Source organism: Chiloscyllium plagiosum, unplaced genomic scaffold, assembly GCF_037043375.1.
Source record: "Chiloscyllium plagiosum isolate Xiang-an unplaced genomic scaffold, Cpla_swu_hap1 HiC_scaffold_1, whole genome shotgun sequence".
Classification (NCBI taxonomy): Eukaryota; Metazoa; Chordata; class Chondrichthyes; order Orectolobiformes; family Hemiscylliidae; genus Chiloscyllium; species Chiloscyllium plagiosum.
The window spans coordinates 72,547,319-72,572,612 of record NW_028270139.1 but is presented as its reverse complement, the minus strand read 5'-3'; the positions used below and the strand labels follow the sequence as shown (position 1 = coordinate 72,572,612).

The window sequence follows — 25,294 nt, the reverse complement described above, 5'->3', positions numbered from 1 at the left end:
GAAACAGACCCTTCGGTCCAACTTGTCCATGTCGACCAGATTTCCCAACCTAATCTAGTCCCATTTGCCAGCGCTTGGCCCATATTTCTCTAAACCTTTCCTATTCATATATCAATCCAGTTGCCTTTTGAATGTTGCAATTGTACCAGCCTCTACCACTTCCTCTGGCAGCTCATTTCATATATGCACCATCCTCTGCATGAAAAAGTTGCCCCTTAGGTCTCTTTTACAACTTTCCCCTCTCACCCTAAACCTATGCCCTCTAAAACTGCACCCTCCCACCCCAGGGAAAAGACCTTGTCTATTTATCCTATTCATGCCTCTCATGATTTTGTAAACATCTATGAGGTCACCCCTCAGCCTTTGACGTTCCAGGGAATACAGCCCTAGCCTATCCAGCCTCTCCCTATAGCTCAAATCCTCTAATGTCACTACTAAATATCAATATCTGAATTGGAATTCCTGTAGCCCCATGCGTTATAAGATTTGCCTTATTGGCAACCTCATAAATTGGGTCTATGCTTTCTCAGTTCATTGTACCATCTTAATGCTGAAATAGGCCTCAACAAAGACATCCATGGGGATTACTGCTATCCTGAACAGAAATTTTCTCGCTGTAAATTGCACAAACTCATAAAAGGGCCCAAGGCGATCACATTTGGTCCTGAAAAAAGTATGCAGTCCATAATTGATTACCCTGGAAGGGGAATGTATCTCAAATATTTGACCCACAGTTGGAGCAAACTGTTTCACACTGCCAATCTGCAGTAGCATCATGCACACTGATTACCATCAAAAGGTGGCTGCCGTCAAACCGAAAAACTGCTGATTCAATCATACAAATGAATAGTGTGATGTATGAATTTCAATACTGGTGTAATTCAGATAAATAAACTGGACATCACCAAGACCAGCACTTTGTGTCAAATAGCATACCCCTTTGGTTGTTCACAACAAGTGAGATGCATTGTACCTAAACAGCCCATGCATGCAAAACTCAAAACAGTGTTCAACATTAGGTGTGATTCTATGATTGAACAACAAATATTAAGTATTCCTGAGAGTGTGAGTAATTATACTGATAGCCAGTACAGGATTGCCATTTCTGCTTGTAGTGTGATATAATTGCATGTTGTACAGGACCCTGTTCTTCACTGACAGAAAGAACATGCACATGTACTGAGCCCATTTCAGCTCAACCAAATGGGTGACAGAATTCTGTTTAATTTCTTAGTTCAATGCCCAGATCAATTAGAGTCAAACTGCCTGGTTTAAAATTTAAACAAAATTTGGCAGATAATTGCTAGATATCATTAATTGGTGCATTTCCCATGGTAATGTCTCTACCAGAGCCCATTTACCAGCCAATCAACACTCCTCTGATAGTCATGATTTGGAGATGCCGGTGTTGGACTGGGGTGTACAAAGTTAAAAATCACACAACACCAGGTTATAGTCCAACAGGTTTAATTGGAAGCACACGAGTTTTTGGAGCATTGCTCCTTCATCAGGTGATATAGCAGGGCTCAATCCTAACACAGAATGTATAGCAAAAATTTGCAGTGTGATGTAACTGAAATTATACATTGAAAAATTGATTGTCTGTTGAGTCTTTCATCTGTTTGAATACCATGATAGTTTCACTTCCTTCATGTGTAAATCACAAAACATTTTTTCAAAAGTTGCATTCTCAGCTTAGCTGTAACAATGGGTGTTAGCTAGACAATATGTTGAAGGTGTTAGCCCCCTGTGTTCTCTGTCTATGCCATGATGTTTAGATTGATTCTAATCTAAAAAGTGAGATAACAGAGTTCTACATGAATTCATGCAGTTTTTGAGCAAAGTACAATGTAACTCTGCAAGTACAAATTCACCCCACAAAATATATGTGTGCATGTGGGTCTTTGTCTGTCTGTGTCTGTCTGTCTGTCTGGGTTGGGGGTTGTGAGTGTGAGAAAGTGTGTGTGTGTAGTGAGTGTAGAGTGTCTTAAATCTGTGAGGGGGTGCATGTGAGAGTGTGGGAGTGTGTGTGTCTGTAAGGGTGTGAATTTGTACTTGCAGAGCTACATTGTGCTTTGCTCAAAAACTGCATGAATTCGTGTAAAACTCTGTTATCTCACTTTTTAGATTAGAATCTATCTAAACATCATGGCATAGACAGAGAACACAGGGGGCTAACACCTTCAACATATTGTCTAGCTATCACCATTGTTAACAGCTAACCTGAGAATGCAACTTTTATAAAAAAAAAGGTTTTTTGATTTACACATGAAAGAAGTGAAACTGTCATGGTATTCAAACAGATGAAAGACCCAACAGACAATCAATTTTTCAATGTATAATTTCAGTTGCATCACATTGTAAATTTTTGCTATAAATTCTGTAAGTTAGGATTGAGACGTCTACTATCACCTGATGAGGGAGCTACGCTCCGAAAGCTAGTGTGCTTCCTCTGATGGTATAAGTGTTTTTCACCTATTTTGGTAATTATTATAAACTAGCCTGATGAATAAAAAACATAAAACAACAAATGTCTTTTTTCAGCTTGTATTTTTGTAGAATGAGCATATCTTCTCATTACCTAAAATACCAGCCTTGTACACATGATGCAGAAAAGAAATGACCTTGACCTGAACCCTTCCAATAGCCTGCGGACTACATCCCTTCCAGCCTGGGCTAAGCAACTGATGGTACAAACTGGGACTTAAGAACATAGAACAAAAATTAAAACAAAGAAACATGGATTAACTTTTCATGTTCCCCATCTGAAAATCAGTCAGACTTATGATAGAAATTTGACCTAGAAATTTAATTTCTGTCTGTGCACTAAAGGCAAAAATTTATAGCTTTTCATTCCTGAGCCGTTCTTAATGGATATCTGAACGTAATCAGTACAACGATCAGAAATGCCTGGTAACCTACAAACATGCTGTGTAGGTTAATATTTCAGAAATGGAATATTAAATTATTTCCACAGAATGCATCTAGCGTTATGAGCTAGCACAGGAAGACAATTCTAATTTTTTTTCCAACTTTAATAGTGAAGCAGATATATTTCAAAATGATGAAACTGGTAAACCTTCTTGACTTGTTTCCATTTTCTTTTTGACCAACTCCTTCCCGTGTTTTTGCCTTTGAATGTAATTTGTTCTTGCTGGAGTAAGGTTTCAAAGATTTTGGTTATCCTTTGACATTTGTCATTGTTGCCCTGCTAATCCAGATCATTGAGAGAATTCTAACAACCACATTGTACATATATTTAGATCATCTACTAACTCAACACTAACTGGAAATCAAATCTGGAGTATTACCAGTCGAAATCATTGAATACTTTGTAGTTTAATAATAACTCTCAGGTGAGCAGATTTATTTTTAATTCTCTAAAACAAGTTAGCATTTAGGTAATTGGGAGAAATGTGCAACTGCAAGTTTCAAAATAATTGTGAACAATTATGTGAGAAAGATTTAACTTGTCAACTTTTATCAATACTACTGGATGTCATTCATTGCTAACAAGGCCAATCTCTCTTCATATACTGTGGGACTGTAATGAGTGTTCAAAGTAGTAATGCTGGCCTCATTCCAACAAAGACCCCTTTTTATATCAGCACTGGATGAGCCATGACTAGCAGTCAGACTGGAAGAATAAAATGTGATGCTGTGTGATATGGATTACTTCTAATCAGGATGTCTGGGAGAAGTATAATGTAGTTCGCATGCTACGTTCCACAGACAAGTATAATTTTTGCATGCAGGTTATCCAGTCCAAAGCCCCATTTGTTCAAAATTTTGGAAAGGATTTGTCTATAAGGCAGTAGAGTTTAAGGATCTATTGTTTGCAATATGAGTACTGGTTTTAATTGGCAAACATTTAAATCACAACTTTGATAAGTTAATCCACTTTTTAAAAATTCAGAAAATGAATCATGGCAGTGAGTGCACTCAATAGATCCTACTCTTCGGCTGAATTTGGTGAAGAATTTGTCTCACTGCTCTGAAGTAGTGTTAGAAGTGATGTGTGGACTCTAGTTCAGGGAAGTGAAAACTGTGAGGAGAACACAAAGAGGCTGAAATAAGTTGTAGACAAGTTTAAGTGAATGGTGAATAAGATAAATATAATATGGAGAAGTGTGAAGTTATTCTCTTTGTTTGTAAGAACAGAAAAACAATATTATTTAAAAGCTGTGCATATTATAAATGTTGATGTTCAGATGAATTTGGGTGACTCATAATTACACAGAAATTTAGCATGTAGGTACAGAGGAATTCCTTTCATCTACGACAAGGACCCCTACAACTGTGATATGAAGGTGAAAGACATCAACACAGATAACCGAGAGACAGTTGCAGGCATCTATGACCTCTGGAAGCTGAGTACTTGGAAGGGTATTTGAAGAGTGAACAGAAATACAAAGCTCAATAGAGAATATAGCCCAGAGAAAGCAGAGACTAATGAATTCTATCAACCTACTGTCCTCATTTGTAACAAATGTCCAGAGACTGATAGAGTGGAGCTCCCAAGTGAAGCCTGAAGATGCTGATTTTTTTATAAAGGGAATAAAAACAGGAATAAACCATCCAGCCCCTCTAAACTGCTCCACCTTTCAATAGGATCAGGGCTGATCTGGCATTCCTCATGTCCACTTTCCTGCCCTTTCCATAAGCCTTTATTTCCCTGCTGATCAAGAATGTATCTGTCTCAGCATCAAATATACACAAGGATACTGTCCCCATAACTCTCTATGATGCAGAGTTTCAAAGACACTCAACCCTCAGGAAATTCCTCATTTTTAAATTGTCTTAAGTCAGTGGGATTTGAACTCATGTTCCTAGAGCATTAACCTGGACCTATGGATTACTCACCTAGTGACATGACCACTCTGCCACTACCTCCCTATCAACACAGAGGAGAACACCACAGCATAAACCGATGCACAAGATGGAGGTTTGCAAAATATATAACATGCAGCACGCAATTAGGAGGCCAAACATCTTGCTGGCTTTTACTGCAAGATGACTAGAGTACAAGAATAAGCAAGTACTGCTGTACTTCCACAGGGGGTGCAAAGGAGGAGGATCTTTGGTGAGACCATACCTGGGGATTAGTTCCATGCTCTCAGATCCACACCAACATTTAATAATAATCCCACTGATAGGGGTGGTGCTGTTGTAGTCTGGTGAACTGCCCTCTGCATTGCAGAGATTGAGCGCCAACTCTCCAATACCACCTCCTATTTCTTCCAGACTGTGATCACGGTCACCAACCTCATTTCATTAGATGATCTCCCCTCACTATCTCCAGGATGATAGACCCTAACCCCACACAGCTTGCTTCTACCTCCTTTTCAAAATTCACAGCAGGACTTCCCAGGCAAACTCATCTTTTCTGCCCCACAGAATTCATCTCTTCCTACTGCCTCTCAGTCTTTTCTTCCCGATCCAGTCCCTACCCACTTACATCTGTGGTTCCTCAGATGCTTTACGCCAGTTCCAGTATTTTCAGTTTGTGGGCTCCAGCTGCCTCTTCTTCACCGTGGACCTTTAAATGTCCATCTCCCACTAGGGTGGTCTCAAGGTTCTCCACTTCTTCCTGGAACAAAGACCTGAACCATTTCCACCCTCCACCATCGTCCTCCGCTTGGCTGAGCTTGTTCTCACTCTGAACAACTTCTCTTTTAATTCCTCTCATGTTTTACAGGTCAGGGGGTGGCCATCAGTACGTGTATGGGCCAGTTATGCCTGTCTGTTTGTGGGATACATGGAACATTCCTCGAACATTCTTTGTTCGAGGCTTATTCCAGCCCCAATCCATAACTTCTTCTCCGGTAGATTGATGATATCATTGGTGCTGTCTCCCTCCCTTATCTGGATTTGGAAAGATTTATTGATTTTGCTTTCAATTTCCACTACGCTCTCACCTTCATCTTCTCTGACTCCTTCCTTCCCTTCCTCAACATCTGTTTCTATTTCTGGTGTTAGACTGGCTACTAATATCCATTATAAATCCACCAACTTCCACAGCTAAGTGACGTATACATCCTTACACCCTGCTTCCTGTAAAGACTCCATTCCATTCTCCTCAGTTCATCCGTCTTCGTCACATTTTTTCAGATGAGACCACTTTCTTCCTCAACCGAGGATTCCCCAGCACCATTGTTGACGGGGTCTTCAACCAGATCTGACCCATTTCCCACACTTCAGCCCTCACCCCCACTCTTCCCTCCCACTACAGTGATAGGGTTCCCCTTATCCTTACCTACCATCTCGCCAGCATCCACATCCAGAGGATCATTATCTGCCATTTCCATTGCTTCCAGCACAACACATATTCCCCTATACCCTTCCTTGTCTGCCTTCCACAGGGACCATTCCCTCTGGGACAATGTGGTCCACTCTTCCTTCACTCCCAATACTCCTCCACAGCCCCACGGCACCTTACCCTGCAATTGCAGGAGGTGCAACACCTGCCTATTTACCTCCTCTCTCCTTGGTATCCAAAGGCTCAAACATACCTCGCAGGTGAAGCAGTGCTTTATCTGCACTTCACATAATCTAGTCTACTGCATTCGCTGCTCTCAATGTGATTTCCTCGACACTGGGGAAACAAAGCATACACTGGATAACTGCTTCACAGAACATCTATGTTCTGTCCACAAAAAGGATCCTGAGCTTCCAGTTGCCTGCCATTTCACCACACCACCCTAATTCTCAGGTCAGCATCTCTGTCTCAGGTTTGCTGAAGTGATTCAGCAAAGCTCAGCACAAGCTGGAAGAACAGCACCTCACTTTCCACTTAGGGGCCCCTGCAGCCTTCTGGACTCAATATCAAGTTCAATAACTTTAGGGCCTGAGCTCTCCCATGACCATGCTCTAACCCCTACACATCAGGTTTTGTTATCACACAGTCTGCTATTACACAACCCATTTTGGCCACCAACAGTCCCCATTAACAAATATTCACCCTCCTACCTACTCCCTCGTCTGTCTAACTGTTCTTCTCTCTGTTCAGGCTCTATCCCCACCTATATTTTAACCCTTACCCCCCCCCCCCCCCCCACACACCCTATCTTCTGCAGATAAACCAACATTTTCCTAGTTACCATCAGTTCTGAGGAAGGGTCACCGGACCCAAAACGCTAACTGTGATTTCTCTCCACAGATGTTGCCAGACCTGCTGAGCTTTTCCAGCAATTTCTATTTTTGTTAGCATGTAATATTTGTCTCCATACTTAAAGGATGATATGTTTGCATTGGAGGCAGTGTAGTGAAGGCTCACTAAGTTAGTTTCTAGGCGGAGGTACATCCCCCTGTGATTATAGGGTGAGTAGTTTGGAGTTTAGAAGAATGAGAAGTGATCTCATTTGAAATATTGTGAAGGGACTTGACGGCATAGATAATGAGTTGTTTTCCATAGCTGTTGGAGCACAGTCTCAGGATCACTTGGAACAGAGTTAATAAATTTCTTCACTGAGCAATATCATAGAATCACTACAGCACAGAACTGACCATTTGGCCCTTCCGGTGTGCACCAATCCTCCAAAGAGCATCCCATCCAGACTCATGCTCCTACCCTATCCCATAACCTTACGTTTCCATGGCTAATCTACCGACCTTGTACATCCCTGGACACGATGGGAAATTCACCATAGCCAATCCACCTAACCTGCATATCTTTCAACTGTGTGAGTAAACTGTAGGAAACTCACACAGACACTGGGAGAACATGCAAACTCCACACAGACACTCACCCAAGGCTGGAATCAAAGCCAAGTCCCTAGCTTTGTGAGACAGCAGTGCTAACCACTGAGCCACCGAGCAGATTGTGAATATTTTGAATTCTCTACACCAGAAGTGGTTGGTGCTACCTCATTGAATATATTAAGGCTGAGAACAATAGAATTTTAGTGCATCAGAGAGAATCGAAGGGTGTCGTAAATGGAATTGGGACAGAAGATCATCACATTGATTGACAAAGCAAGCATTTGTGGTCACTTTAGTCCATTGCTGTTCCTAATTTTGACATTCTTAACTGGAAACTGTGTATTGTCTAATTTAATTTATTCATTTCTGCCTTCTTTCATTTAACAAGTCAATTCGGTATGTATAGAAAGGAGATTTGTAAACCTTTGTGTATGACAGACATTGGACATATGATCTGAACAGCAGTGCTATTTCTGCATATTATTACCCAGTCTGAATTGTAACTGATACCTAGACATTCATGATCTGCTAGTTTTAAACTGTGTTACGAGGGATTTATGTTGCTGATATATATATATATATATATATATATATATATATATATATCAGCAACATATATATACATTCATAATTGTGTTGAGACTGCTCAATTTATTACACTCAGGACCATATAGCCAGCAGAAAGTTATGCTGGAACAAAACCCCTACTCAGAAAAGTGTCTAATCCTTGTGTCATCAATTTATTTTGTTTTTCTTGATGTTATTTTCACATTTATTTCAAGGGGGTAAATTTGATATGGAAGAGTAGCCTTTTATGTTTGCTTATTATTTTCTTGATACAATAATCTTGATCAATTCCTTGTCAAGTTCATTTCTTAAAGTATAATGAGCAGCCAGTGTGTCTGGCTGCAGTAATGCTTGAAGATTTTAGTGAAACAGTCATCTTCAATCAGGCCCATTTTGTAAAGGCTGTACAATACATGGAATGAACAATGTAACAGGTGAAGTTATCCTGACTACGTTGGCCCCCTGCCAAGGACCATGAAAAATTGAAATGGCAGGTGAAATGGAAAATTCTGTCAACGGCGCTCACATGAAAACATTTCTAGGAAAACAATCCAGATGTTAAGTGGGATGTTACTCATAGCAAAAGGATGCTATGCCCTAATGTAAATGGGTATGTAGGAAATTACTTTTTAAGTATACCTAGTAATAATTGCATAGTCTGCCATATTTGTACTGTCACAGAGTTGAGAAGCCGCTATTCTTTAAGCAGATGAAGCCACCATTTAAGTTCTTTATTTTCCCCATTGCACTTGCAAGGGGCTCTTAATGTCCCTTCTAGCCCACTTGGGGCACATTATAACCTCTGCCTGCCTTGCTAAACTGTCCCTGCTGCTGTGTGATATCCTGAATCTCAGGCGGAATCTTACCAGGTTCTGAATGGCATGGACTTTGGTGAAATGAGTGTTAGAAGCAATCAAGATGTTCAGCCAACAACAGCACCTCCCCCCCGCCCCCGCCCCCGCCCCCCCCCAATCTTGCTGCATCTTATTTGCTTTTTCAAAGCAGCCTGATGAGATTCCTCAGAGGCAGGAACTGATGTTCCTCATAGCTTGTTAAACACATTGTTAATAGACCAATTTGCGATTGGCTGCACTCTTATCCGTGCCCATCCTAATTGGGAGAAACTGAGGACTGCAGATGCTGGAGTCAAGAGTGTGGTGCTGGAAAAGTACAGCAGGCCAGGGAGCATCCGAAGAGCAGGAAAGTCAATGCTTCAAGCATAAGCCCTTTGTCTCTAATTACCCAGTCAGTTGGAATGTGGCTTGGAGGGGATCTTTCAGATATATTTACTGCTGTTGTCTTTCAAGCCAGTAGAAGTCATAGGTTTAGACAAATGCTGTCAGAGGAGCCTTAATAAGTTACTGTAGTGTATCTTGTACCTAATCCACACTGCCGCTACTGTGTGTGACTGGTGAAAGGAGTGAATGTTGAAGGTGGCACAGTGGCACAGTGGTTAGCACTGCTGCCTCACAGCACCAGAGACCTGGGTTCAAATCCCGCCTCAGGTGACTGACTGTGTGGAGTTTGCACATTCTCCCCGTGTCTGCGTGGGTTTCCTCCGGGTGCTCCGGTTTCCTCCCACAGTCCAAAGATGTGCAGGTCAGGTGAATTGGCCATGCTAAATTGCCCGTAGTGTTAGGTGAAGGGGTAAGTGTAGGGGTATGGGTGGGTTGCGCTTCGGCGGGTCGGTGTGGACTTGTTGGGCCGAAGGGCCTGTTTCCACACTGTAGGTAATCTAATCTAATGATGTTTTAGATGTAGTACCAATGAGTGGACTACTTTTTCCCAACATGTTCATTGTAGATGCTGGACAAGCATTTGGGAGATCAGAGGTAAGTTGTTCGCCACAGGATTTCTAGCCCTAAGCTGCCCTTGTAGCCACAATATTTAACTGGCTGGTCCAGTTTAGTTTCTGATTAATGCTGATAGGAAGTAGATTGTGGGGTATTTGGCGATAATACTGCCCTTGATCATCAAGGGGTGAAGGCTAAATTCTCTATTTTTTGTTGAAGGCATCACTGCCTGACTCTTGTGTGACACACTTGCTGACTCATCTTAGGAAGGTCCTTTGGGATGTTAAAAGATACTGTGGCACTGTTTTAAACAAGAAGAGGGTTCTCTCTGATTGTTTTGCCCAATATTTATCCATCAATCAACACCTACAGTTAGATTCCCTGGTCATTACTACATTGCTATTTGTGTACCTTGCTAAGTGCAAATTGACTGTGACATTTTCTGTATTTCTATAATTACTTCAATTCAAGTACAGTACTTCATTGACTGTAGGATACTTTCTCTCCACCCCCGAGGCTCCCAGGGCTTTTGCCCAAAAAAGTTGACTTTCCTGCTATTTGGATACTACCTGACCTGCTGTGCTTTTCCAGCACCACACTCTTGCCTCTAATCATTTTCTCCTTATGGATTCTTTGGCACATCCTAATATCCCAAATGGTGTTATATAAATGAAAGTCTTTATTTATGTTGGTTATTTATAAATGATATTAATTAGTCAGATTAGAGCTGAAAATGTGTTGCTGGAAAAGCGCAGCAGGTCAGGCAGCATCCAAGGAGCAGGAGAATCGACGTTTCGGGCATGAGCCCTTCTTCAGGAATGAGGAAAGTGTGCCAAGCAGGCTAAGATAAAAGGTAGGGAGGAGGGACTTGGGGGAGGGGCGTTGGGAATGCCATAGGTGGAAGGAGGTTAAGGTGAGGGTGATAGGCCGGAGAGGGGGTGGGGGCGGAGAGGTCAGGAAGAAGATTGCAGGTTAGGAAGGTGGTGCTGAGGGTTGGGACTGAGGCAAGGTGGGGGGAGGGGAAATGAGGAAACTGGAGAAATCTGAGTTCATCCCTTGTGGTTGGAGGGTTCCTAGGCGGAAGATGAGGCGCTCTTCCTCCAGTCGTCGTGTTGCTATGGTCTGGCGATGGAAGAGTCCAAGGACCTGCATGTCCTTGGTGGAGTGGGAGGAGGAGTTGAAGTGTTGAGCCACGGGGTGTTTGGGTTGGTTGGTCCGGGTGTCCCAGAGGTGTTCTCTGAAACGTTCCGCAGGTAGGCGGCCTGTCTCCCCAATATAGAGGAGGCCACGTCGGGTGCAGCAGATGCAGTAAATGATGTGTGTGGAGGTGCAGGTGAATTTGTGGCGGATATGGAAGGATCCCTTGGGGCCTTGGAGGGAAGTAAGGGGAGAGGTGTGGGCGCAAGTTTTGCATTTCTTGCGGTTGCAGGGGAAGGTGCCGAGAGTGGAGGTTGGGTTGGTGGGGGGTGTGGACCTGACGAGGGAGTCACGGAGGGAGTGATCTTTTCGGAACACTGATAGGGGAGGGGAGGGAAATATATCCCTGGTGGTGGGGTCCATTTGGAAGTGGCGGAAATCACGACGGATGATACGATGTATATGGAGGTTGGTGGAGTGGTAGGTGAGGACCAGTGGGGTTCTGTCCTGGTGGCGATTGGAGGGGCAGGGCTCAAGTGCGGAAGAGCGGGAAGTGGAGGAGATGCGGTGGAGGGCATCGTCGAACACGTCTGGGAGGAAATTGCGGTCTTTGAAGAAGGAGGCCATCTGGGTTGTATGGTATTCATGTTTGTTTTTAAATAATTTTATTGGTAATGCTAAACATTGTCACTTCCCACAACGGATGCAATGTTGATTAGGCTTGTTGGAACAATAAACTTGAACTATAATATGGAAAAGAATCCCAAAAGTAATGGAGAATTTATATTGCGCAATGGGATGCCACACTGGAATATTTTGATAGCTATGTGGTTGTTCAATAATGTAATTCCACCTCAGACGAAGTGCCCTATCGTGTTCCTGTGTGGTATTTCTATTGTCTGAAAATCTCTCTGGCATATGGGTGTGAGGAGTCTGAACCAATGCCAAAGAGTCTCAGTTTCATAACTGCTATGGACTTCCAGACACTGAAATAAATCAAAAATTCTAAAAATGTTTTCCCTTTGAGTTTGGTCAAGAAAACCTTTTATCCTTTTGGTCTAAATTAAATTAAAACCCATCCCTAAAGTGCTTTGAAAAATCACCATCTAAAGATTTGCACCAGATGATTCCTTTTTTTCCTGTTTATTTAAAAAGCGGCCAATTATATGAGTGGTGCTTTTTTAATATATGTAGAGTTTAAAAATGTGTCTATGCTACACACGGACTTAAAATAGACAGATCAAAGACTAGGGATGACTTTTCTGGTCACTGTCAGACAATAAGATTTTTTTTCCAGCAGTTATTGTTATTGTGTCAGTGTGTTAACCTCCCATCCCAACATGGATGCCAAACCATAATGGCATCAAATTAGTTCTGCTACCTGCAGCACATATTTTTAACAGTTTAAACCTGTTATATTTTAGACTCTTGGATTAAACTGCATGCACATTGGTGTCTCCAACCCTACAAGACTGACATCAACATGAAGTGAAATTGCAGGAATTAGAACCATTTTACAATTAACATTGTTTCATATTTGACGATCCATGGCTAATTGCTATACACCATATTTGTGACTTTGGTATTTGTTTTTGAAGAGTTGTTTATGGGTACATGATTAGATTATTTCAAATGGGAACACGTTGAGATGCTTAATCATTTGCATCTTAGAATGAGCTGAAGGTAATCCAGACAAACTCAATTGCTTCCCCTGTTGTGTAGAAATCTAAGTTCTTGTATATTTCTAAGACAGATGGAGATTGATTCTTGATGAGCATGGGTGGGATTGAGGGTAGATGGGAATGTGGAGTAATCAGATTATCTTAGAGTCATAGAGATGAACAGCACGGAAACAGCCCCTTCAGTCCAACTCGTCCATGCCGACCAGATATCACAACCTAATCTAGTCCCATTTGCCAACACTTGCTATCTACCTGTGACTCTACTTTCAAGAAGTAGAGTCACTATGAACCTGATAGTGACAAAATAAGATTATGTCACCAAATAATTTTATAAACCCTGGCACCAGCTGAACAGCAAAGCAGCCTCAGAATCTCGTTTGCAAAATGTAAATTCAGTGTGTTCTGCTAAAACAGGAATGCAATCAGCTCTGCAGGCCTTGAAATCGGAAATTGTAGTCTACATGTTTTTCAAACTTGAGGACAATCCTTAGGTGCGCATCAGTATCACGTGGTCAGTCTGCATGCTTTCTGGTGATGAGTTTCATGAAAGGTAGTGTTGTAGTCAGTAACCTTAGTATTCAAATGTTAAGTTTACATGAAAATATATGATTTAAAGATTTACTTAGACTGTGCTATCATTTGTTAGGCTAACTAGTTTTGTTCTGATTTTTACTGGTATTTTGTGGTTCAGCCCTAACCCTGCTTATCCCACAGGCCCAATTACTTATTTTGCACAATTTTCTAATACACCGAGTTGCATGAGAACACAACTACTGCATTATAGGAGATTTACCTATAAGGACAGCATTTATTTGGAAGCACTAGCTTTCTGAGCACTGCTCCTTCATCCGGTAGCTGTGGAGTAGTCCATAAGACAAGTTATAACAAAAGACTAGTGTCCTGACTAATGCTTTCAAATAAACCTGTTGCCCTATAACCTGATGTGGCATGTTTTTAACTTTGTCCACCCCCGCCCATCAACGCGTAAGGAGAGCAAAATTGCACGTTACTCCACTGGCTATTTTGTGCATACCTGGAGGATTCGCAATACATATCTGTCATTTGCTACATGTGGGCAACACTCACACAAACTTCAGTCACTGTGGCTGGCTCCATTGTGTTGGACCCTGAGAGGGAACAAACTAGGTTTACAGGGAGAGAAACAAGAATCTGCAATGTTGCCAGCAGCCATGAAGCAGTTCAATAAAAGGCCCTATGAACTTTGCCTTTTGAGATGATAAGGTCCCAAACTTTTACCCTTCAGCATTAATGTAGCAAGTCTCAGAAAGAGTCAGGGCACAAACAGACCCTGCCCCGCCAATCGGAACATGCAGTGGTAGACTCTGCCAGCCCAGCCAGCCAATCAGAGACTGCCAACTTCCACAGAGTGAGGCCACTCGATCCGGGGGTCGGGAGGGGACCAACCAATACCTCATGACCAGGGTCTGACAGAACGAAAGGATAATGTGTGGGGCCTGTGTTATCCTCCATGCGGTTAAACCACACAATTTCCCTTTCCCTCTCATTAATAAGGGGGGAGGGGTGGAGAATAAAATATGATTATCATGCTCCTTTTTCCTTCCGTCAGCTGCTTTTCTGGAGTCATCCTACTGCAGTAACACCCGTCCTTTCCCCCAAACGGACTTATTGAATGATGGATTCCTGATAAAGGGCATCAATTTTTCTGCTCCTTGGATGCTGCCTGACCTGCTGTCCTTTTCCAGCACAAGTCTATCTTAACTCTAATCTCCAGCATCTGGAGTACCCACCTCTGCCTTATTGAATGATGACCAGGCTCAAGGGGGTGAGGGGCCTACTCCACTTCTAGTTTCTGTGTTAATACAGTGATGGCTCATGATGCAACATAATGCTGTTATCTGCTTGCTAATAACACATTGTCATTGCTGAGCCATTAATACCTGTGCTGGCTACATTCATTAAATGACAGCAGTATAGCCAAAGACCTTTTGGATGGTGAACTGATCAGTAGGTCATGATTTGCAGACCATCCATATCTTGGCTAAATCACACCTACAAGAACACTATGAAAATGTTAAACATTGACACTGACCTCTTGGTAACAACAGGCCTGAAGTTCAGATGCTGACAGTTTGGAGGATCTTTTTAGAAGCAGTGAGTGGAAGTGCAACTCACTGAGAAGAGGGCCCAGAGAAAACACAGGCTACTGACTCTTTCACTTTCTCATCCCAATGTTTCTATCTGATCAAATGCAGCACAGACTGCTGTGCCAGAGTGGAACCCCAACCCACAGAACAGACAATGTTTAACACAGCCATTGTTATCTGTGATGAAAGGCTGCCAAAGGAAACAAATCTCTACCTTTGAGAAAAATTGGTGAATTGCTGAACCATTTCAAATAATGATTTGGTAAAAGAAATATTGCCACCATTCATAATGTTGAGGTGTAGGTCACAAATAAAACATAGAAACATTGAAGTGTAGACCATTCGGCCCAGATGCCTGCTTCAATCTGATCATGGCTGATCCTCTATCTCAGAGCCACGCCCTGCTTTAGTCAAACTTTTTGATGCCTTTAAAATTTAAAAATTTATCTGTCTCTTTCTTGAATGTATTGAGTGACTTGTACTCTTCATCTTTCTGTGATAGAGACTCCTGCCAGTTCACTACTCCTTGAGCAAATGGGGAAAAAATCCATTTCTCAGTCCTAAGTGGTCTGTCTTGAGACAATATCCCTTGGTTCTTGACTCCCCAAACACAGAGCACACCCTCCTCGCATTTAATCTGCCCAGTCCTGTTATAAACATATTCATTTCAATCAGGTCCCTTCTCATCCTTGCAAGCTGTAGTTAATGTGAGTAAAAAAAATGCAACAAGAACAAGCTCTGTAAGATTGTACAGACAATTTGACTAAGAATGGACGCTAATCCCAAACATGTTCTTTCTAACGTCATGGGTTCTCGACAGTGCCTGTAATGGGGCACAAATGAATCCTAAATAATCTCTATCAACAAGTCACAGGTCTGTTTTGAAAATAACATTCCAAAGCTGAAATGTTTACAGAGGAAGAGTATAGTTCTAATGCTTTTATACGTGTCCAAGTTCTGATGAATAGTCTTTAAGTAGAAACCGGGATTGTGACGTAAATCAGAAAGAAATTTCCATGAAGTTGTCTAGTCTATTTTTCTACCATACATTATCTCCATATTCCTTGCATTCCTTTCAATAGAGGAGAAAAATATATTTATTGACTCCATCTATTTCAATTTAAAGAGGATGCTTTGAGGAAGTAAGAATGATTATTTTACAACTTGACCTTTCTTACATAAAGTTTATCATAATGTTTGTTAAATGATTCGTATACTATTTCAAGGTTATTAAAATGTCTCTTTGAACAGATTTATTAATAACTGTGCAACAATACTGACCTCTCAGTTTCTTCTATTATCCAACTTTGATAAACTATTCCTTAGTTAATCCCTCCATTTTGAAATTATTTGCTTCAGTTCCTGTTTGATGGATTCTGGGATGATCTGTTGACCTGGCGATACAAGTTCAGTAATTACCCTAGGGGTCTGGCAGATGAGATGTTGCGAGGTTTATTCACTCTTTCCAATCCCTTCATCTCTGCACGTTCACAATGAAGTATTCTGTGACTTCCTGAATTAGCATTCTCCATTTTAGTCAGTGACATCTGGGGACTCCCAGAGTTGTCAGGGATATTTCATCATTTTGTGGATGCATTGAGGACATCTGAGGTGTTTCCGCAGTCCTCCTGGGAATTTCCTGCTGTGACAATATTCTGATTAGATAAAAAAAATCCAAAGATCTGTGGTTGCCTGAGATGCTCATTTTTTACTTGGGAATGCTGCAACCTTTTGGACTCAATATCGAGTTCAGTAATTTTAGGGTCTGAACCCCTTCTCCCATGTCCTTACCCCATCCCCCACATACTAGGCTTTGTCATCACATGGGCTGCTACCACAGACGTCCAATTGTCCGCCATTAGTGGATCCCATTAGTGATTATTGATTCTCCTAGGTTGACCTTTACCTACCTATTTGTCTGCCCAACTGTTTTTCTCTGTTTCTCTATCTCTTTGTCTCAGCTCCATCTCCATAATCATTTACTCCTTCCTCCTACCAATCATGCCCCTACCCCACCCCACCCCACCCCATCTTCAGCATACTATCAATCTTTTGCCTGTGTACAATCAGTTCTGAAGAAGGACCTGAAATGTTAACTCTGCTTTCTCTCCACAGATGCTCATGGACTGCTGAGTTTTCCTGCAATTTCTGATTTTATTTCTGATTAGATCAGTTGCTTTGGGAGTCTTGCATCAGATATTGGAACCATGTGCTCCTACAATTGAGCTGGATTTGAATGAGTTGACTTTCAGTGCTAGATATATTTGCTGAGGAGAGGGCACTGATGTTTCATTCCCTCACTTCTCACCAGATTTGGCAGATCTTGCAAAACAACTGGTGCTTTGAGATTTCCTGATGAAGGGTTTTTGCCTGAAACACCGATTTTGCTGCTCCTCGGATGCTGCGTGACCTGCTGTGCTTTTCCAGCACCACTCTAATCTTGACGATAATCTCCAACATCTGCAGAACCCACTTTTTCCTGGTGCTTTGAGATGCCTGCTGAATATTGTCCATGTCTTCAAGGCATACAGGGGTGTGGGGATTGCCGCTGGGTTGGGAAACCATGACCATTATCTCCTCTAGACGAAGGGTGATACAGATGGTGGAATTTACCATCAATATGCCAACTCAGCCTTTAGCTGATTGAAGAAAAGAATATTTAAGGCCCAAGAGTTCAAACCCAAGAGTAATGTTATGATTTTTGATGAACAGTCATTGGTTGAATATAATGAAAATATCAAAATCATTTTTATCCATGTCATAAAAGCATGGACTCACTTTATCTTCTTTTATCAACAGAGAAGAAGATTAATTTGGGATGTATCATTCACCTCTTCACGTTTGATTTGCTATTTTACCTGGAAGTTTCACCATACATTTCGTATAAGCCTTGAATTTGCATAAGTGGAATAGTTAGATTTACTTCATCCAGAAGAGAAAAATGGGACACAGAATTGTCTCCAGTAGAACCACACTTAAAATACTTCGGTGGTACTGTTGGAAACTTGAATTGATCGCATAATTAAAGATGATGCCTTGCTTGGGTTGTGTGGGTCAGGGACTAGGGCTGAGATGCAACACCAGACCCCAAGATTCCTATTCCTGCCATTGCTCCTGCGACGATGTCAAATGGACTTAAGAGCAGAGTAGCTAAGGAGCATAGCACTTCATAGCTAGTCCTCCTCACAATCACTGCCTTTGTATAAATGTCACCTGTAGCTAATCGCTAACCGAACCAGGAAGTGGGTTCTGTCTACCAAGTGTAGTTCCTCCACTTAAAAAAAAGATGATAGCAGTAAGATACATTATGAGTCACAACTCATTGAGTGTAGTGAGCTGGCATATTCATACAACATGGTAGGCAGTGTCATTCAACCTTTAAGGCACAACATTGAAAAACATACACTTGAGAAACCAACACCTAGCACTGCAGTCTGTAACAACAGACACAAAAATTTCTTCTCAGCACTATGGAGTTATGAAACCTCACAGGCTCAAACAGTGCCCGGCAATGAAAAGCGAATATTTTATATGTTGCATAATAGAGAAGGTGATGGTATGATGATATTGTTACAGGTCCAGAGATCAAAGCAATACTCTGAAGATCTGGGTTCAAATCCCTCCAGGGGTAGTTGGTGGAAATTGGTGAACAAAATAAACTGGAATTAAAAGTCTAACAATGATTATTGTGCTTTAGGGAAGGAAGTCTGTCATCTTTATCTGGCCTACATGTGCCTCCAGACCCACAACAATATGGTTAACTCTAATCTGTCCTGTGAAATGGCCTAGAAAGCCAAGTTGTTTCAAGCTATTTTAGAGTTACTATTACCCATGAGCCAGTACTTTGAGGAGTCAAGCTGAATTATTTTGAATGATGTATGTGTTTTGAAGTATTTGTGTCTTTTCAAGTTCTAATATCTACTGTGGATAGGCTGCCTTTATCATGCTGTCTAAACTTTAATTGCAAGGTAATTGCTCAGTAATGTCTCCATCCATTCACGTGAAACATGTCATTTTTTAAAATCTAGAGCAGTGATTCTGCCGTGTATGTCATTCTGTGAGGCTGCGAAGCAAGGCTGTGAGCCATTATTGCAACAAGTGGAGGCTGGGTGGCCAGAAGTCCTCAAATGCTCCAGATTTATCAATGATACAGGAATGGAAAACACCAGCAAGATATGCTTCTCACCCGAGCAAGAGGAAAGAAAAAGTGAGTTGAATATGAATTACTTATCACCACTTTCAATTCTTCTTAATTTGAACTCACTGTTGTATCACAGGGTCAGATTCTGTTATCAATAATTCTTGTGATTATTTTGTGCTGTTTGATTGCCAAGTATTAAATGAAAGACTTTGAAATCCAAATATTAAAGCACATAGTACCAAATACTTGTGTGTATCCTATTCAGATAATCTTTCACAGTTTGTTTGCACATAAATCATCTAAATTTAATTCTGGCCAGTCAGTACATTTTTCAGTTATCTTCTGGAATCTTTTTGATGTGATCCTCTGATATTTGAAAAACAGTTCAGTTTTATCAAAATAAGAGTGGTTAACCATCCAGGAAAAAAATATAAATACAGTGGCAAATCTGGATTAAGTAATTATTCTTAGTTTCTCCACTAATTGTGAAGGGGATGGCTCATAGAGACCTGTGGCATCTTAGGCAATGGCCATCTATTAGCCCATCAAAGTGCTCATCCTTCCTATGTGAGCCTGGAATGGATGTATTGACACAGTGTCTGTAAATGAATGCATTGAGCCAAATTCTCTCATCAACTATTCTGGACTAAGATGAGCATGTATAGACCAGGATTTCATATGGGTGAGAAGGTCCCACCCAATAGTAGTAAAACCAGTGATAGATCTGTATTGCTGGAGGCCAAATGCAATTGCATGGTAATTGGAGACTTAGCTGGGCAGCATCGGGCCTCCCACTGAATTAAGTCGAGTTTGGGTTCTGCCAGGGCCACTCAGCTCTTGACCTCATTACAGCTTTGGTTCAAACAAGTGCAAAAGAGCTGAATTCCAGAGGCAGGGAGAGACTTACAGCATTCCATTGAGTGTGCATCAAGAGTCTGTGCAAAACTGGAATTGGGGATGAACTCTTTGCCAGGGTGGAGTCATATCTGGCATCTAGAATGATGGTTATGGTTGTTGGTCAGTCACCTCAGCTCCAGGACATCTCTGCAGTAGTTCCAAGGCCCAATCGTCTTCATCTGCTTCATCAATAACATTCCTCCATTATAAAGACAGAGGTTGGAATGTTTGCTGATGATTGCACAATGTTCAGCACCATTCACTGCTCCTCAGATACTGAAGCAATACATGTTCAAATGCAACAAGATCCAGGCAATGTCCAGGCTTGGGCTGACAAGTGGTAAATAATATATATGCCTCTCAAATGCCAGATAATGACCATCTTCAATAAGGGATATTCTAACCACCACCCCTTGATATTCAATGACACTCATGTCACACAAGTAAATTTTTTAAAAAGTGGAAACGATGTTGGCTGCCCATCGTATTGTCGGGCCTGTGATGGATTGCCAATAAATCCTCAGGTAGAAGTGAGTGAAGGCAGGATCAGGGTTGCTGATGAATGGGGGAGTGACTTCCTGTGAACCTTTACCCTTTCCTGATGTTGGGTCTGTGATTGGGCAAAGCATGAACAATGGACCTTCCCAGATGATGGGCTATCATGCCCTTTGCTGGTTGAATACTAATGGTGCACCAGTTAAAGTTCTTGAACTTGCCTCCACATGAGAAGAATACCCATTGGATGTGATTAGAGTGAGATGGCTCTGCGGCTAGATCTCGAGCACACTCCCTCAACCATCTTCACCTTAGCACCTAACCCTAGGAGGGCATTAAATTCTACCCATACTGATATCATTATCTTAAACCAAAGCACATTAGCTGCTGTGCCTTCTAAAATGATTTAGTAGAAATCTGCTTCCTAAACTTTGCCATTGTTCATCATTTGGCTTAATTACACACTGTTGCACATAATATGTCAATAGACTTAGCATTATCTTTCCATAAACTGTAAGAATAAATGTGAATAGAAAACTAAATCAGCTGGAAAGCAGCTTAAATAAATGCCTCAAATTATCCTGATCTTTTGCTATAACTTTGACAATATCAATCTGTAAGTATACAAGTATACTTTATCTCTGGGGTTCTGGTGATCATACATCAAAGTTGGAGCATGATCGCAGGAGAACTACACCTTGGAAATTAAAGCCAATGAAATTCATTCATGTAGTACTGCATCTTATTTCCATTGACATCATTGAAGAATGCATCGTGAGCCACACAGGTCATGTTCAGTCACACTGCCTGGTCCAGTAATTTGACATATGTTTTTGTAAAGTACATGCACTGTACTCCCTTAAATTACTCCCTCAATATATTTTTTGGGGGGGGCAGGGGAAAACAGTTGGTAAATGTAATGGTGAGGGAAAGTATCATAAAAATCGGAGACATTAAAACTTCATGAGAACGGAGTGCCCAAAGCAAGAAATACGTGGCAGGCCAGCTCCATGTTCTCATGTTCCTTCATCCCACACTGCATTCTCAGCTCACTCATGCTTGTCTTGTTATTCTGACTTTATGAAGATGGTTTGATCAGAGACTATGTACACAATAAACATATTCGGTTTCTGTAATCAGTTTAGACAATGTGATTGTATGGTGTCAAATTTACTTCTGCACATTTTGATTTTTGTTTCTTTTATTATGAATGGATAGATCACAATACAAAAAGGACTTAACTATTTCTGAGAATCGTGACCAGTACAATTGTGACTAAAGAATTTAAAAAGCAACTCACTTCAACAGGGCTTTGCTGAAGTACTTGCACTTGTTTAATGGAGGTCAGTTGGAGAATGCTACTGGAAAAAGCTTCTTTATAACTTAATCTCAGTAAAACGTTTTTAATTAGGATTCCATGTTAATAAGATCTGCGCTTCCCATAGCAGGAAGTTAATGAATGAGATCCCACTGAGTTACTTTAAAATATATTTTTATTTTTATGAAATGGGAACAAAGCCCTTGAAGAATGGAACTTCTTTTCAATGGTCTAGGAATGTTCACCAATTGCAATGAGGTTCTTGTAAATAATATCTGGCAGATCATTACATAGAAGTCCAAAAACACATCTTAGTTTAAAAAAAAACATTCAAAATGTATTAACAATGTACTGTTTAGTTCTTAGTTAATGCTGAAATGAATTTCAGGTAACCATTCTAATAGACATAAGATGGTCTCAAATATACTGATGGTCACAAAAAGTGCCATAGTTTGTTATGTTGCGGTTTGTGAAGGGCATGCTTCCAAATGTTACAACGATTTGTACGGGCCAAACACCATTGTAAGAAAGACACATTCTTGTATTCTCCGTTGAGTCCAACACAAATACTAGAAACTGAAATGTCCATCACAAAAGGCTACAAGTACCTGATGGCAGCTGAAGAAATGAAAGCTATGTAACGGCTTTAGCCAGTGCTGCTCTAATTGATGGTGTACTGATATGGCTGAATCTGCCATATATTTCCATTATTTTCTCTTTATAGTTTGATGCTTACAATTGTCTATTTTATTTTGACAGAAATTGAAGTATTTACTTGTCCAATGAAAATATTAGTGAAAACATAGAATTCATGTTTTAGACCTGAATGTGGCAGGCACATGAATGTGCTGCTAGCTGGTGAGCCATTTCCATGGCTCCTATCCCACACCCAAGCCATTATCCTGGAGGTAGAATTAGAGTGCTACCATGACCTAGTTGCAAGGATTGGACATTCAATTTTTTTATTGTCCTAGAGAGAAGATGATGGTGAGTTGCCTTCTTGAACCACTGCAGTCCATGTGCCATAAATATACCCACAATATTGTTAGGGAGTGATTTTTAGGATTTTGAACCAACAACAGTGAAGGAATGGCAATTTATTTCCAATTCAGGATGGTGAGAGAGTTTGCAGGTAGTGTTATTCCTATATATTATCAGCTACTTTTGTTCTTCTAGATGGAAGTGTATTGGATTTGGAAAGTACTGTATAAGGAGTCCATATGAATTTTTGCAATGAGTCTTTTAGATAGTGAACACTGCTGCTACTGAGTGTCAGTGGTGGATGTTTACAGATGTGATGCCAATCAAGTGGGCTGCTTTATGCTGGATGATGTCAAGTTTCTTCAATATTGTTAGTGCTGCACACATCCAGGCAAGTGGGGAGTATTCCATAACACTCCTGACTTATGCCTTGTAGATGGTGGACAGGTGTTGGGGAGTCAGGAGGTAGTTACTCACCACAGTATTACTGGCCTCTTACCATGTTGTCACCATATTTAAACCATCAGTTTCTGGTCAATGGTAACCCTCAGGATGTTGAAGTGGGGGGATTCAATCATGGTAATACCATGAATGTCAAGGGGAAGTAGTTAGATTGTCTCTTATTGGAAATGGCCATGGCCTGGCATTTGTGCGGTGTGAATGTTTCTTGGCACTTGCCAAACCAAGACTGGATATTGTCCAGATCTTGATGCATTTGAACATGGACTGCTTCAGTATCTGAGGAGTCACAAATGGTGCTGAACATTGTGCAATCATTGGCAAACGTTCCCCTTGTCTGACCTTTATGATGGAGGGAATGTCATTGATGAAGCAACTGAAGATGATTGAGCCAAAGACAATACCTTACAGAATTTCTGCAGAGATGTCCTGGAGCTGAGATGACTGCCCCCAAACAACCACAACTATCTTCCCATATGTCAGATATGACTTCAACCAGTGGAGACTTTGCCCCCGATCCCCATTGACTCCAGTTTTGCTAGGGCTCCTTGATGCCACATTTGGTCGGATGAAGCCTAGATGTCAAGGGCTGTCACTTTCATTTCACCTCTGAAATTTAGCTCTTTTGTCCATGTTTGACCCAAGGCTGTAATGAGGTCAGGAGCTGAGTGGCCCTGGCGGAAACCAAACTGGGCATCACCGAGTAGGTGCTACTTGATAGCACTGTTGATGTCACCTTTCATCAATGTTATTGACAATGGAGAAAATCTGATGGGGTGATAATTGGTTGGGTTGGGTTTGTCCTGATTTTCATGTTCAGGTCATTCCTGGTCGAAGTTCTAGCTCATTGGTTAGGTTTAATGTTGTAGCTGTAATGGAACAGCTTGACTGGAGCATACGTTTTCAGTCCTTTGCTGGAGTGTTATCAGGGCCCATAGCATTTGCAGTGTCCAGTGCCTCCAGCCATTTCTTGATATCATGTGAAATGAATTGGGTTGACTGAAGACTAGCATCTGTGACATTGGGGACCTCTGGAGGATCATCCACTCTGCACTCCTTGCTGAAGATCGTTGTGAATGCTTCAAACTTATCGTTTGCACTGATGTGTTGGCCTCTCCCATTATTGAAGAGGGGGATATTTGTGGAGCCTCCTCGTCCAGTGAGTTCTTGAATTGTCCATCAACATTCACGACTAGATGTGGCAGGAATGCAGACTGGATCTAATCTATGGTTGTGGGATTGCTTGGATCTGTCTATCACTTATGCTATTTGGTATGTGAGTCGTCTTGTTTGGTAGTTCTCCAGATTGCCTAGTGCTGCTCTTGCCATGCCCTCCTGCATTCTTCATTGAACTTGTGAATTACCTATTAAGGCCTATTGTCCCGATGGCTTCCATGACCTTAGAAGGCTTGAAACAGTATAGCTTCCTGGAGAAGTAGGGGACAAGGTCAATGCACAAGTCTGACGTAGAGTGTCACCTCGTCTGTGTCTGACTTCAGCTGCAGCCACAGGACACCTAGTGGAAGGGCCATTTCTTAAGTTAACAAGTTAGAGAGAGGGTACCGCCATCCATAACACCCCTCTCTCTCTTTTACCTGAAAGGGCTGCCTGGTGCTTCTTCCACACTGGAGTGCCAACTGTTGCCCATTCTTAAGTTGGTGAGCCTATCTCATTGCAGGAGACTGTTTTTACATATTTCTCGTCCCTATTTGACTCTGGCAAGGTGTGTAACCCACAAGGAAAATACTGCTCATAAATCATTTAAGTTGCCTAGAAGTTCTACTAGTCTGCATGGGGAGACTGAACAGAATATTCGGAGACACACTCACTCTTAACTGTGAGAGTATCCTGCATCAAATAAGGGTAGCGTCAAAAGGCCTTGGTTGAGGGCAAGATTCTCATGTGAATAATTGTTGTGTAAATGGTAAACCAATTCTAGATTGGTGTAGAGAGAGACTTGCATTTGTGTAATGCCTTTCATATCTTCAGTTTGTACT

General features: G+C 41.4%; 1 protein-coding gene across 2 annotated transcripts in view; it reads left to right on the top strand.

Annotated features, from left to right (window-relative positions):
- Positions 1 to 25,294, top strand: part of corin (corin, serine peptidase) — a 260,269-nt gene that overhangs the window by 110,680 nt on the left and 124,295 nt on the right. For both annotated transcript variants that reach the window (XM_087987873.1, XM_087987868.1), the window contains exon 5: positions 19,035 to 19,213. In XM_087987873.1, the coding sequence (XP_087843999.1) occupies positions 19,035 to 19,213 (179 nt within the window). The remainder of the gene's footprint in view (positions 1 to 19,034; positions 19,214 to 25,294) is intronic.